The sequence below is a fragment of the Pararge aegeria genome, chromosome Z (assembly GCF_905163445.1).
Source record: "Pararge aegeria chromosome Z, ilParAegt1.1, whole genome shotgun sequence".
Taxonomy (NCBI): domain Eukaryota; kingdom Metazoa; phylum Arthropoda; class Insecta; order Lepidoptera; family Nymphalidae; genus Pararge; species Pararge aegeria.
This window is the reverse complement of record NC_053208.1, coordinates 6,194,507-6,209,543: the sequence shown is the minus strand read 5'-3', so window position 1 is coordinate 6,209,543 and position 15,037 is coordinate 6,194,507. Positions and strand designations below refer to the sequence as shown.

Here is a 15,037-nt window from a genome sequence, read left to right as displayed (position 1 = left end):
GTGCAAATAAAAGTATAAGAGGGTATAAATAAATAACATAAATAACATAAATAAATAATGATTGTAAATATTATAATTGTACGTGTTTCAGGACCACGGCTATGATTTCAAAGCGGACATCTGGTCTTTTGGTATAACGGCGATAGAGATGGCGACTGGGACCGCGCCATACCACAAATACCCACCGATGAAAGTTTTAATGCTGACCTTGCAGAATGACCCACCGAATTTAGATACAGGTATAGTAATGACTTGATTAAATAAAAAATAAATAAATAAATATAAATACTGCGACAATACACACATCGTCATCTAGCCCCAAATTGAACGTAGCTTGTGTTATGAGTACTAAGATGACTGATGAATATTTTTATGAATAATAAAAATAAATACTATATACATATAAACTATATAAATCAGAAAGCAGGGTCGCTGCAAACTGCCCCAATCGGCCGTCCAATATGTGTGCATTGTGAAGGAACCTCGTGTGGTGGCGTTATTTATTTATTTATAAATGAGTACGGACATATCCACTTACATTATTATTCTCATTATAGTTATGAACAACTCGAATAAAACATATTTATTTCAAGTTAGGGTACAAAAAAATTATAAAAATAAAAAACACGTAGATAAATTAAATTAAATCAATGTAGGGAGTCAGTTATATTCTTTCAGAAAACTGGAGTAACTGGTATAGTTATTAATTCCGGTCATATGCAAATATGTCACAGTTAGGATACTCCATCAAAGTTTGTTTGAAGCAAACAGTGAGCGTGGGATCGGGGATCTAGCTCGAGACACTGCGAGAAAATGGGACAGTGAAAATATTACGAAGGCGCAAGTAACTATAGTTAATAGCCGCATATGCAGCATAGCTAAATAAAATCTATTTTTCCCGCAAAATTTTTCACGCTTTTTATGCACCGTGAACTGTAAAGAACAACAATCTGTAGGTTATGGCAAGACCTCTGGTGCAGTCCACCAACCTGTTAGAGCAGGTTCCAGTGGCAGAGTATTTTATATGAAGCTATTCATACTTGTTACGGAAACCGATTTTGCGTCGGCGCCGACAAGAAATGTCGGGTGTTTTGCCAGCCCCCTACGTCCGGATAACAATCGTGTCGGATCTCGCTCGCCTATGAGTACGAATGTCGCTATTCACATTTGTCAGATGTCGGTGCCGATAATCTTGTATTTTGGTAGGTTATGCTCACTGATATTCGAGTGAATGTAGTAATTGACATCCTAAAATAATTGAAAAACTTAATTTCGTCACTTCTCAATTCTATTATTAAGTTCTGAAATGTTCCCAAATTAAATCTTTCCCTCAGGATTGGGTGCACCCAATATTGTCTTTTCTGGGCTATCTTTCTTTGTTTTCTTCTTAAATAATAATACATGACAACAAGAATGGGGAATTCTTCTCTCGAAGGACCTAGATATGTTCAGTTTTACCTATAGTTACACAAATTCGACAACAAGCAATAAAAAAAGCAATAAAAAGAACTACTTACAGTTATGGGAAGTCCAGGTTACGTAGCAGTCTTCTTCCAGCTGATTGGGCACGGCACTACACAAAACTAATGAAGAAAAGGACTTGAAATACGCCTGGAGCAATTCTTTGTCATGGGTTTTTATTCTTGATGTCGTTACGAACGAACGTTGTTTCGAACAATAATGGCGATAGTCTATGCGTTTTCCGACCGCTAGGAGCGCTGGTGGTGCCTTGTGCCACCGGGCATTCGGCCAATCAGCGATCGCCGGAACGGAACCATAGTAAATAGGAGTGAACTCAATATTACCAGTTGTTAAAATTGGATAACTATGGTTTGAATACTGAACAAAGAACTTCATTCGAGTACGTCCATCGTACATAGTTGCTTTGCGTAGAGTGCTAAAAATTGGTATTAGCTTCAACCGTGGCCGACAACCGATTATTATACGGTTCCGACACACGACAAGTGGAAGGAGCTGTTAGATAGCCCTCCAGCTTGCATCCGCTGCAGCTGTGTTCAAGAACTCTCTGTGGGTTACTTCCCTGTTGTGCAGTGAAACCACACTCTGGTATATCGCCTTGTACCTGAGGATTGCAACTTTCTTTTTGTCTTGTTCTGCTTTGTGGGAACCTTTTTAAAAACCGTACGAGTTAGTTGACAGTGCAAGCGGTCTTTGTTTTGCAAATCGGCAAGCTTTGCAAAATCGAGGAGTCTTTGCACCTTCTGGATATCTCGCTGAGTAAAACAGCACTTCTTTTGGATTCTTGATTTATTTTTATAGTTCCAATTAAATTGAAATTATATGGCATGTTGTATTATAGCATGGTAAGCTATACGACTACAGCACGGACTTAAGTTAGCATAAATGTAACAAAATATTTATCATAACAATACAAGATATGAAGATATTCAGTCTTACATTGGGACCTAGATGAGGGTGCACATATTTAATAGCAATGAAAGTGTACGTAGGCAAACATTAAACTACTTATTCAGTTCTTAATATAATTAGCGTTAATTTGCTTAATCGGTAAAAAGAATTCAGCTCTAAAAAGAAATAGTAAAAAATCCCTATCCCTACTAATATTATAAAAGTGAATGTAAGTTTGTTTGTTACGCTTTCACACGAAAACTACTTAACCGATATTCATGAAACTTTTTGAACATATTCTTGGAGGTATTAGAAATAATATAGTATACTTTTCATTGAAAAAAATCTAACGTAAGATAAAACAATGTTTGTAAAAAAAACTAAAAATCTCATATATTATAGGTGTAGACTATGTAGCAGTGCGCTGCCTCCCAAAATTACGCGGGCGAAGCCGCAGGGCACATCTAGTAAAAAAAAAATATGAAAAAATGTTTCTTATTCCGATAAATCATTATCCGATTCTGCAGATATATTAACAGTGGTGTGGCAAAGAATTAAAGCATGGATGATATTCTAAGGGAGTAACTTCCGAGCGGCACAGTTTGTATTGAGTTCCTCGTGTTACCGCGAACCACTTAAATATTATGATCAGGTTGAGTCATGTAATATGAAAAAAAACAATTTGTTGGGATCACTACCGTCGAGGTCATGCAACTTCTCGAATGTTACTCCAGTTAATTTTCTAGCCCTTAATGTCTTTCATCCAAACCTTATTAATAACAAGACATTTAAAGTGAAATACGTCATTCTGGGTTACGTTGCGTCGATGGATTTCTTGTTCGTGAGACAAAGCTGCATCTTCAGAAAATTTATCGCCATGCATGCGTGTTTTCTGCGATTTTTTCTCGTTTTGAGTTCGATTCCGAATTTTTCGCAGAGTCTTAGCAAAGTCAATTGCTTCTTGCACGAAACGGTCTCTACTTTCCACTAAGAGGGTTTTCAAAGTGCAGAGTTTCTGAGCACACTTATCCACACTTGATACTCGTTGCTGCAGGTAAATCTGTGCGTCATCTACTTCAGGTAGCACTGCAGCCCAAAAGCCAAGAAAAGTCAGGAAGTTAAATGACTGCATGGCTGTCAGGAGAAGACTGGCTCCCGATCTTATTTCGGAAGTTTGAGATGTATCTGTTAATTGTTCCAGAACCTCAAGAACTACCTCACACTTATTTTTAAGCATCTTGACAGCTACATGTCTAGCGCTCCAACGCGTTTTAGTGACTTGTTTTACTGCTTTGCCTGTGACGGCAACCAAAGCGGAAAAGAAGGCAAACAGCTTCTCCAGAAATCCAAAAGAAGGTCTTTGACTCTGGGTATCTCGGAATACGACGGGGAACATTGATACTTATCTGATAAAGCAGGTCAGGGGCATCCAAAGTATTACGAACAATTTTATAGAGAGTCAAGAGGTCAGTCACTTGCCTACGTTTTTCCAAGGAATGGATTTTAAAATGAGTTAAGCGAGCGTCGTAATCAAATCTGTAGGGACAGGTTTTGTCTTTAAAGGCCAGATACCTCGTAAAGGAACGTTGTACACGCTCTATTCTGTCAACATATGTTTTGTAGTGCGGGTTCCATGCCGGGGCCGCATATTCGAGAATGCTGCGTACTAGCGCACTGTAAATCCCGGAAATACACTCAGTACTTTTAAAGTCGGCGGTGTTGCGCTTGATAAAACCTAGAAGTTTCCAAGCTGTACAGACAATGTAATCTATATGATCTTTAAAAGTGAGCTTACTGTCCATTATAATACCAAGATCTTTAATAACCGAGACTTCTTCAAGCTCTTAATTATGAATGGAGTCATTTTTTTGATATTTACATTTTTCCAGCACTGTTTTCAGCTTCGCAAAAGTCATCAAAGTTGTATATTTTATTTTTCATTCGCTTCATCGCCAATTCTACTCTATGGTGAAAAGAGTCTGCAGACATAAATGTGTGCCCGGCTTCGAAGTATTTCACAATAATCTTTTCTGCATTGATCTGATCCGAATTTATAACATAGATTAAAAACAAAAAAAACGTCCAGTTTTTATTTTGAGCAGATCAATTATCCACCCAATGTACAATATTTTTCATATCCCGATAGAACATTAAAAATTGATAATACGCACTTATGATCTCATCTTTAGATCGTCCAGACAATGCTTCATGCCAAAGTACAGGATAGATACTGGATTCTTTTGAACCTTTCCTAGCTCCAATAGGCACGAAACTTTCATTATATACAACAATCCTGTGAGTGAAAACAGTCGACTTAAACATATCGATTCTCGGTAGCATTATGACTTTTTGTAAGTCTGCGGAGTACACAATGGTGTCAGCGTTGGCTAAGTTGGAATCAGATTGATATTGTTCTCTTGATCTCTTGGCTCTTTCTATATGACTTGCCCACCTGGTACAGCACTCACAGTCTTCCTTGAGATTGTCTATATCATGCGTTTTATCGTGCAAATTGTATTCTTTACACAGTTTTACGAACAAAATATACAAATCTTGCAGAACTTTTCGGTACTTGTCGTAAGAGCATGTGATCGAAGGATTTTTTACTACGTAATCTGTATGTAGATGTGTAATCGACCAGTCACTTGGTAAATATAACCGTTTGGGCGCGTGTTCACGTCTATAATGGGATATGCTGGGTTCAAAACTAAATATGTGTTTCTTTATAGGACCATCGTCAATTTTGTTGTAAAGAGTGTTAGTGCATTTTTTGTCTACTGGAGCACTGACGGAGTCATCCTTATTATTACCCAAAGCAGTCTTTAAAGGCTTGTCGTTAGCTGCTTTATAACCCAGGGTAGTTAAAAAGAAAGTTTTGCAACCTTGTGAGTTTTTAAGAAAATAGAAGAATGTAGTTTGTCTTCTGTAGTTAGTTGGAACAGATTCATTGACAGTTCTTTGCTTTACAGACTGGGAAGAAGTGTGGTGCAGCATAAAATCTTTTCTTTCTGTATCGCTTAAATTCCAAAAAGAATTGTTCAATTGCTTTCTTTGCTCTGCCGGTATGTTTGTAATACATAAAAGCATGCATGTTTAAGAGCAGGGGGGTTTCACATTATGTTTCTCCCTTTTTTCTATAATTATAGATATTTTTCGTTCTTTTAATGGCACTTCATACTTCTTTCTCTTTCTTATTGTCCCTGTTTTAGTATAATTTATCAAATCAACTGAACTTACTTTATTTATATCGTCATTTTGTGCTCATTTTGTGCTATCGTTATTGCTCGTATTTCTTCGTTTTCTGTAGTAATTGTTTCTACGTTATCAGTATGTAGTATCTCAACATCGGTTGTTTGAAATATTACCTCAACACACTGGGTCCTAATTAACTCGGCGCACGCACTATCAACATTATCAACTGTATTATTCGAGATTATCTCTTGGTTATCATTTTGCGATACTACCGGTAGAAGCTGATGGTACGACATGTTTTGCTCGTCTGCAATCGACATGTTTGGAATTGCGTTGTTTACATTTTGATTGTTATATTCTGCAATATTTGAACATGTAATCAGTGATGGACCATCGGTAGTACTGATATTATATTCACTGACTAGAGGACCAGCGCGACTTCTTCCGCGAATAAGTCAACTTCAAAAAGTAGTCGTATGTTCACACGCTCTCAAAAAGGATATTTATTGCAGTTTTTGCAACATTTCTCATTAAAAATTATTATTTATTTATTAGGAAGCCAACGTGTAATAAAATAAACCTATCTTAATATATGCCTATTTTATAATGCTGTACACCCCACTTAAAGGCTAACTCAGCATGCATAACACAAAAGAAACTCTTTGTTTACCATCAATTTAGCCGCTAAACAAAATAAATTTAAAATGAAAAAGAGTAAAAAAAAATAAACCCTAAAATAAGTACTTTACATAACCAAGAAAAAAAAAATAACTAAAAAAAAAAATTACTAACAATCATGCCGTACTTTTAAGTTTTTTGACTTTATTTTTGAAACACGGGGCGGAGTGTCGAAAAATATCCAAAAGCCAGCACTTCCAACCAAATTTGTTGTAGGTAACATTTATTCCATACAATGGAGCGGATCTGCCCATATTTGATCTAGCTATTCTAGGTCTGAACGTTAGCTTATTCATAATATGCGACCTTGCATTATGCAAAGCAATCCAATCGCACCCTGCTTATCAGATTTGAGCAATCGATCCCTCCGTCTATTTTACTTTTCAGGAAAGAGAGATCAATAAAGTCCCTGCGACCAGACAGTGACAACGCTTCGTATACATTCAGTAGATCAGCGTAGGTACTGACCTTTTTTAAATGATGTTCTTGTATGCAAGGTGCCGTTAAAACTTCTTCTGGACTCTCTCTATCCTATTTTTGTGTATTAGATTAGCGCGGTCAACCAAACGAACTCAAAAGCTTGATAATATTTCAACTATGCCTAACTAAAAAAAACACGTCAATCTAAAACTCCGTTGTGCGGATTTTGGAAGACAAATGCGAAAAAATAGCGATGTAGGAGCTGTTGGCTTTTCCGGGATAAAAATAAGCCTATGAGCTATTCCAGGATACGCATGCATTCGATCGTTGTCCCATATGCCTAGCGACGTGCTGTTATCTGTGAAGAGTTTTGTCCTTTATGTCCGACAATATTCATCAGATCTTCATTAAAATTAGACAATATATGCTTAATAGTACACACTTTCACATAAAAAAAAGAATTATTCAAATCGATTCAAAATTAACGGAGCTATGAAGTAAAATTGATCAAAATTTCTTACTTTTTATCGGGATAAAAACTATCCTATACCCTGATTCTGGTTGACCCGGAATATCAGGTACAACTATATCAAATTTTATTTAAATCCGTTCAGTAGTTTTACGTGATGCCCGAACATACAGATAGACAGAGAGACGGAAAAAATTCAATAAAAATCTGTTTTGGACTCAGCCTCGATTATAAAGCATCCCTCGGTCAAAATTTTATATTTATCAAAATATATTAAATGTACAGAAATCTTCTAGTCACAGATTTATTATAAGTAGAGTAAGTTCTCTAAATATGGACTACCATAAGGATTTGTTTAAATAAAACACAAAATAAGGAAGCTAAATCAGTCTTTTTAAATTCAATCTGTCCAGAAACTATTTTGGAATTATAAGCTATACTTAAAATGTCTTAAAGAAACAAATTATTTAACAAACTTAATTTTTCTATAAAATATTACAAATTTAAAAATTTTAAATTAGGCAGCTCAATATGGACTACTAGGTTTTTTAAATGGACCTATGGTGTCTAATATGGAGCACACTACGTTTAATAGCGAATACCACCCATTTTTATTTAACAATTATAATAACGTCCCTCAGTGTAGTAGATACAATAATGGTTATTGTAAAAATAGTCTTAAACAATCAATTTTTACATAATATTCATTCCTTAATTCTCTTTGCAAAATTCACACATAAAAACAACACTGCAACACTTCAACATTCTTCGTGTGCCCATAGCTGACAAGAAGGGCATTGTACCCATTGTTCTCCGCGAACGTCTTCGGAAAAAAGACCTTCACAATACAAGCATTTTGCATTATCATTCTGGGATCGATCAGGACTTTCGTCAGTAGCATCGTTTACCGAATAGTTACCATCCTTAGAACTAGAAGTTGAATTCCGTAATTTTTCATGTGTTTTTCTTTTCTTTTGAGCCTTTTCTTTCGATTCGATTTTCGATTGTTTTTTCTTATGTTCTATTTTTATTTTTGGTATCTTCTTTGTCTCCTTATTTTTCATTGGCTCCGTTTCAAGTTTTTTCTTTGGTGCAGATTTCTTTTTTGTCATTATATTTTTCTTTGATTTCTCTTCTAATTTTCTTTTTAATTCAGATTTATTTTTATCCCCTGCATTGTTCTTTGGACCCTCCATCTCTTTTGCAAAATTTATTTTCTTTTTCATTGATTCTACATCTTCTTTTCGCTTTATTGATGTTTCCAAATCAAGTTTATATGGTGATGAAGACAAAAAAGTTGATTTAGATGCTTTTCTTCCTCTGTTACAATTTTGTCTTTAAGCTTGGTACAGAAAACGACTGTTGTCAAACATACGTGTGGAAGGACCAGCGGATATGAAATCTGATAGCTCTTTAGATGGTTCGGAATTCGATCGACAAGCTGCATCTAATGCCAATCTAGCTAAACTTTGTACTGTATTTACAGCGCTAGGCCCAGATTCTTCAATTGATTACACTTGTGTTTCAGCTTGGATATCAATAGTTTTGTTAGCTATGGAATGTGATTCATCGACTGTTGAGGATACAGTTTTGTTAATGAGTACGGCTGGTGCTTGAGCTTTAATATCAATTGTTTTGTTGATTCTGGATTGTGGTTCATCAGCTGCTCGTTCAGATTCGGAGTTGTCAAAAAAAGTCTTGTCTGAATCATGGTCATCATCAAAATTTTATACGCTCACTAACGATGATTGGACTAAGCGCTGTGTTATTAACTGATTATTCTCATAATCAATGAAATCATGGTCTTCAAAAACATTCTTATCTAATGGGTAAATCCCAGTTGGATAACACGAAAACCATTAATGGCAAGTTCAGCACGCTTACATTTTATATAGGCACGCCCAAATAGTTCAGAAATATCATAATGCGTAGCAGCCTGAGCTTTATTTCGTACAAATTGACGAGTTTCTTCAGTAAAATATTTTTTTAGAGGACCCATGAATGTGCGATCGAGTGGTTGAATCTTGTGGCTTGAATGTGGAGGCAATGATAATAGTTGTACGTGGTTTTCTCGTGCCAAATCGATAAGTTCAATATTTCGCGTATGCGTGGCGTGCCCATCTAATATCAAAAGTACAGGAGAAGCAGCAGAAGGCTTGACATGTTTTAAGAAGTGTTTAAATCATTGTGTGAATAGATTAGTTTGAATCCAGCCTGATGGATGGCACGCGTGGATTGTACCAGGTGGAGCTCCTCTTTGGATGTCTCGTTTGCGTGGAAAAATCATCATCGGCGGAACAAATGAACCGCTGGCATTCCTACATATTACGCAAGTCACTGTTGAACCTCTTTCAGCTGATGTTGTAGACTTTATTTGTCTTTTACCTTTTTCGGCCAATATTTCTGGCATTTATGACGGTACCATAGTTATTCCGGTCTCATCAACATTGTATATATTGTTTGCCGTATATTTGAATTTATGCATAGCTTCTTCTAACAGCTTGAAGAAAGCGTTAACGTTTTCTTTGTTAAAGCCCTTTAGCCGCGCAATGGATGTACCAGTTGGTTGGCGAAATGAGAGATTTGGATGGCGTATTAAAAGCAAACGTAGCCACGATTTACCAGCTGACTGTTTTTGTTTGGAGAATTTATGACTCAAACTATTTTTTTCAGCCAATTGATAGGCTAATAGCATAATATCCCGCCTAGTTAGTCCGAATCCAGGTTCTTCCATGTTAAGTACATATGCAGCTAGATCTGCCTCTAACTCGGCGGGAAATGTTGCTTTCCTCCCGAGTTTCATATTTGTCACCTCCTGTAAAGGCTTCTTTTTGTTTTGAGATAAACGGATGAGTGTGGTTTTTGGCACATTATAGATTTTGGATGCTTTTAAGTAAGCCATTTTGCGCTGTTGAATAGCCAATATCGCCAGAGTCATAGAATCTTTGTCCCATTTTTGCCTATTGCTTTGTTTAGGTGTTGTCGCCATATCCTAGAACAAAAAGTGAACAAGGTTTACCAAGGTTTTAAAAATGGACCACCAGTCCATTTTTAAAACCATTCATAGGTCCATACTTCAAAATGATGCAATATCAAAGTTATAATTTCGTAAAAAAATAATGTTATAAGATACAGCTACGAATTACTTGACGAATAATTAGTAACACTATAACGTTTCCCGAATGGGGACAGTTCAAATATAATAATTATAATAGCAGTAATAATGTGCTCTAATCTCACAATGGTTGCCGCTGACACGTACGCACATGTAGCTCCGTTAGAATTCACTGGCGGACCGCGGCCAGGTAAGGCCATCGAATGCAGCTAACTTCACATTGATAGCAGCGAAATTTTGCCTAATGTTGCTATGGTCCATATTATAAGACTGGTCCATATTTAGAGAACTTACTCTAGGTATAGATAGTCTTTGTGAGACAAAATAATATTATTCTCTTTATAAACAAAAAGCTGATATTAAGAATCGACTTAACAGAAACGGACATAAATTAGTGATATCTGCATATCGTCTGCGAAAGGCGCAGAACTTCTTTGTGGGGTTGAGTATACGCTTTTACAACATAATTCCCAAGGTAATTCTAGACCTACCGATGCATAATTAAAAAAATGTGTAAAAACACATCTAATACAGCGTGGTTACATTTGATTAATTTCTTATTGAAATCATATTAAAAACAATTTGCTTTAATCGAAGCATGTCTAAAATTAAATGACCGCATGAATGACATAACAACATGCTGATACTGTCAACACTGAAAAAAGTTCCAATTTGACAGCACAATCCCCATCTGAAATTTCAATTTGTTACTTTGCCCCATTAACAAAATGATCCGCCATTTATTGAATTTATTAGTTACAAAAAATGTGATAAATGAAGAACCGCTCAACCGATTTTGTGCAATCTTCACATAAACCACCTATTTAATAGTCCGAACAAAGCCTAAAAATTTGGTTTGAATAAGTGAGCCCTAGATGGCTCTGATTTAATGCAATCTTCAGGAAAATAAACATTTGGTAATATATTTTGTTTGTTTTCAGCAAAATATTGTTTTGCACTGTCTTGTTGGGATAAAGGATAGTCATGGGAAAAAAGTCTGGGTCGTTATTCTGAAGGTTACGCTTTAATTTCTTTGAACCTTTAAATTTTTCTCTCAGAGACTTTTTTTTTTGTGCTAAGGCCATCATTATTTTAGAGCTTCCGTGCGACATGGTGGATCTGCAACAAACCAACCACCATTTCCTTACTTGACTTATAATTAAAACATAGATTTCGCTCAACTTGTTATATTATTCCATTCAATTTGGTTATATAAATTTGACTTCTCGATTTGTTTTTAGATTTCTCAGGAAACTAACAAACCACAGATACGTGTATTAGTACGTCATGTCCTTGTAGATCGACTTTTACACTATCGTAAATAAAAACAGTGTGTATTGCGTTTTTACATATAACTACTCTGATGTGATATGACTGATTGGTGTAGTTACAGTCGATGGCACATCAAGAATATTGAAATATCGAATACCGAATACGACTCGTATTGCATGCCTGAAGGTTAACATGTCACAATTGATGTGCAGTTGAGTGTCTAATTAACTACTGAGATGAACACTTGTAATTTCGAAGAGTTGTTCTCGAAACTTCAAGTTTAAAATTAATTTAACCTCAAATAAAGTGAGAAATTAGAGAATTGACTATAAAAAACTTACCTTGACATTAATACACAAAAGCTTATCTCTGCGTAATTAGAAATACTGTATTTAATAACATTTGCCTTATTTTAAACACACCATAAAACAAATTTGCCTCCTTGCGCAAACAAAACTAAGAAATGATCGTTACTAATGTTTATCTTCATGTCACGACACGCTCTATTGTGAAGTGAGTGTAATACTTATTACTAAAGATACTAAAGTCAATTATAATTACCTACTATACTTAGGTATAGCCGTATCTCAAACCATAGCGAACTAATAAAACACACATTTACTTAGCGCAAAAGCGCTAACTCCGGAACTTTTTAGAAAGACGAACTTACCGCTTATTGGCTGAAAAAAAATTTAATTAAGTTTTTGATTAACATTTTTAAGCGTTTCTAGCATATGTCAACGTAAGGCTATTTGGCTTCATAAAAACGACATGCCGTCAAATCTCTTAGTAATTTGAGGAAAAATTGAGTTATAAAAAAACTTTTTAGTGGTTAATTTTAATGTTTTAAATTAGATATCGCTATTTGGCTTATACCATTAGATGCGAAATTATTCTAGCTATTGAATGGTATAAAAATAACTAAAATGGCGTATCTGAGAGATAGCGCCTTTCGGCTTAGCAGGGCAGTATAATACGTAAAGACTTTGTCCCCAACCTATTACTTCCTACGGAAACAGTTTTCCCGCATAAATTATTACATATCAAACCTAAACGGGCAATAAACAAATTTCCCACACACTTTCAATCAATCAAACTAAGTCATTTGTTGATATTTTGAAAAATAAAACTCTTACACAACCATCTATGGAAAATTTTGGCGTCCTCACGGCCGCTATGATGTATCTATCTATATATATATATAATGAAAATGGTGTTCCTTTGAGGCTCAATCACGCTTAAACCACTGATCGTATCGACATGAAACTACCACCATTCGATGCGAAATTTTTCCTAGATGGTTTATGGCTATTTATTTTTCGAATTCTAACGTTCCTTCATTTTTTTATTGCTGTTTTACTTTTATGAACATTTATCCCGCTAATACGGGATAATAAAAAACGTTTTCTCTTGATTCTTTTGTTTTCATGGATTTCAACAGAGTGTATTAAACGGATTATGGTTTTTTACATTCAGCTAAGAATCTACTCACGGTAGTGGAGAACGGCTGGACCAATTGGGCTTTTTTTATCTTCAGAATTGTCAGGAGAAAGTTTTGTATGTAAGAAAATTTTAAAAAAGCCCGATAAAAAGTTAAAAATTTCGATGATAATCGAAGAATTCCCATCTATTCACTCACTCACCACGAAATCTCGGGAACCATAAGACTTAGAAACGTGAAACTTGGTAGGAATATTACTTTTGCTATGTAGAGGTCAGCTATGAATAGATTTTAAGAAATTCATTCCCCAAAGGGGATTGCGGGGGCGTTAACAATGAACAATTCCCGTTTTTAAACTATAGCTCCTATAGACTTCTAATTTGGTAGGAATCTTCTGTAAGAGGTGTAGAAATAGGCTATGAACGAATTTTACGATAGCTCACCCCACAGGGGGTTGCGGGGGTGGGTATTAACAATTCATATTTTTAATTTTCCAGCTAAAGCTCCTACAAGCTCCAAATTTTGTAGGAATTTCCTATAAGTGATGTAAAAATGATTTATGAACAAATTTTACGATATCCCACCCCAAAGAAGATTGCGGGGGCGTTAACAATGAAAATTTTCAATTTCCAAGCGATAGCTCCTATAGACTCCAAATTTAGTGAGAGTATTCTATATTTAATATAAAAATGATCTTCGAGCGGATTTTACAATGAATCACCTCCAATAAGGTTCGCGGGGGTGGGTGTTAACAATAAAACATTTCAATTTCGAAATATAGCTTCTAAAAATTCTAAATATGGTAGGAATCTTTTATTATTCACATAAAGAACATCTCAAAATGGATTTCAATAAAGTCTACTTCCGACAGGAATTGCGGGGGTGGGTGTTAAAATCTAAAATTTTTATTTCTAACCTGTAACTTCTACAGACTCCAAATTTGGTGGGGATCTTCGTGTATGTAGGGATATTCGTGTATTTCCTTACAACAATCGTCTTTTTGGCAGCGGAGAAAAAGTCATTGAGAGGATTCAAAAACTTAACTTTACATGTAGCTATCCAAACAACGGACTAAGAATTTTACATTCATTTTACTTTTGCAGACTACATAACCGTCGGTTATTCTTTTATTGCGGGATCGCGGAAATGCAACAGATTAAAATGAATGCATTTTCCAAGCACATCAGATGTGGAAAAGAAATTTAGGTACTTATTCCAATAGAATTCATAAAAAACATGCACAATTAATTTTCTATAAAAAATTGATGGCACGGAGAAAATTTTAGTTAACAGAAAATTCGTCGCACTTGAACCTAGACAGATTTCAACTTCACATATGAGACTTGCAATGACTTTAACTTAAACTTTCAATGCTCATTTCAAATTTTTTTCTTCATGTCAATTAATATTAATTTTTGGAAGAAAGGCACGGAAATGTTATAATGATTGCACATTGAAAGTTACAATAAATATTAGTGAGAAAAATCACCTGGATGAAAGATACAGGCTAAATCCATGGAATTTGGAATTTGAGTAAGTCTAAACAATATCGATGCTTACAGTTCTATCCGCGGGGCCTATTTATGTTCATACAAAAATAAAAAAAAGGAGAATAATAAAAATATGAAAGAAATAAATAAAAATGAAACATAAAATGTAATTTATTTCCTTTTTCAATTCGCCCAGCGAAGCGGGCTGGAAACGGCTAGTGTTTTATAAATGAAACTAAGTGGACTGTATAATCAGCTGATTATAATAAGAATAACAACGCCGGGAACAATTGTCTACAAAATAGTTGATCGCGTCTTTGGTGGTCCGTTTGCGAGTGCGTTTCGCCGCCGCGCCCGTGCGATGTACCCGTGTGAAACATACGAGTATATCGTGCCCGCAGATGCTTCCCGGGTTGAAACTATTCAACATTCTGGAAAGGGACAAATGTTGTTAAATGCTCTTTGTATAGTGTTTACCTTAGCCACCCTAGCGACGCCGTCGCTGCCTGGATAAACATTTACTATGCGACCCATACTCCAAAGCAGAGGGGAAAGGGCTTTCTCTTTGATGAGCGCCAGAGCTCCGACCT

The 15,037-nt window shown here is 35.6% G+C and overlaps 1 protein-coding gene across 4 annotated transcripts in view; it reads left to right on the top strand.

The window, feature by feature from the left end:
• The window catches only part of LOC120635986 (serine/threonine-protein kinase OSR1-like), a 53,174-nt gene that overhangs the window by 26,098 nt on the left and 12,039 nt on the right, over positions 1-15,037 (top strand). For all 4 annotated transcript variants that reach the window (XM_039907200.1, XM_039907201.1, XM_039907199.1 and 1 more), the window contains one exon: positions 92-239. In XM_039907200.1, coding sequence (XP_039763134.1) covers positions 92-239 — 148 coding nt within the window. The remainder of the gene's footprint in view (positions 1-91; positions 240-15,037) is intronic.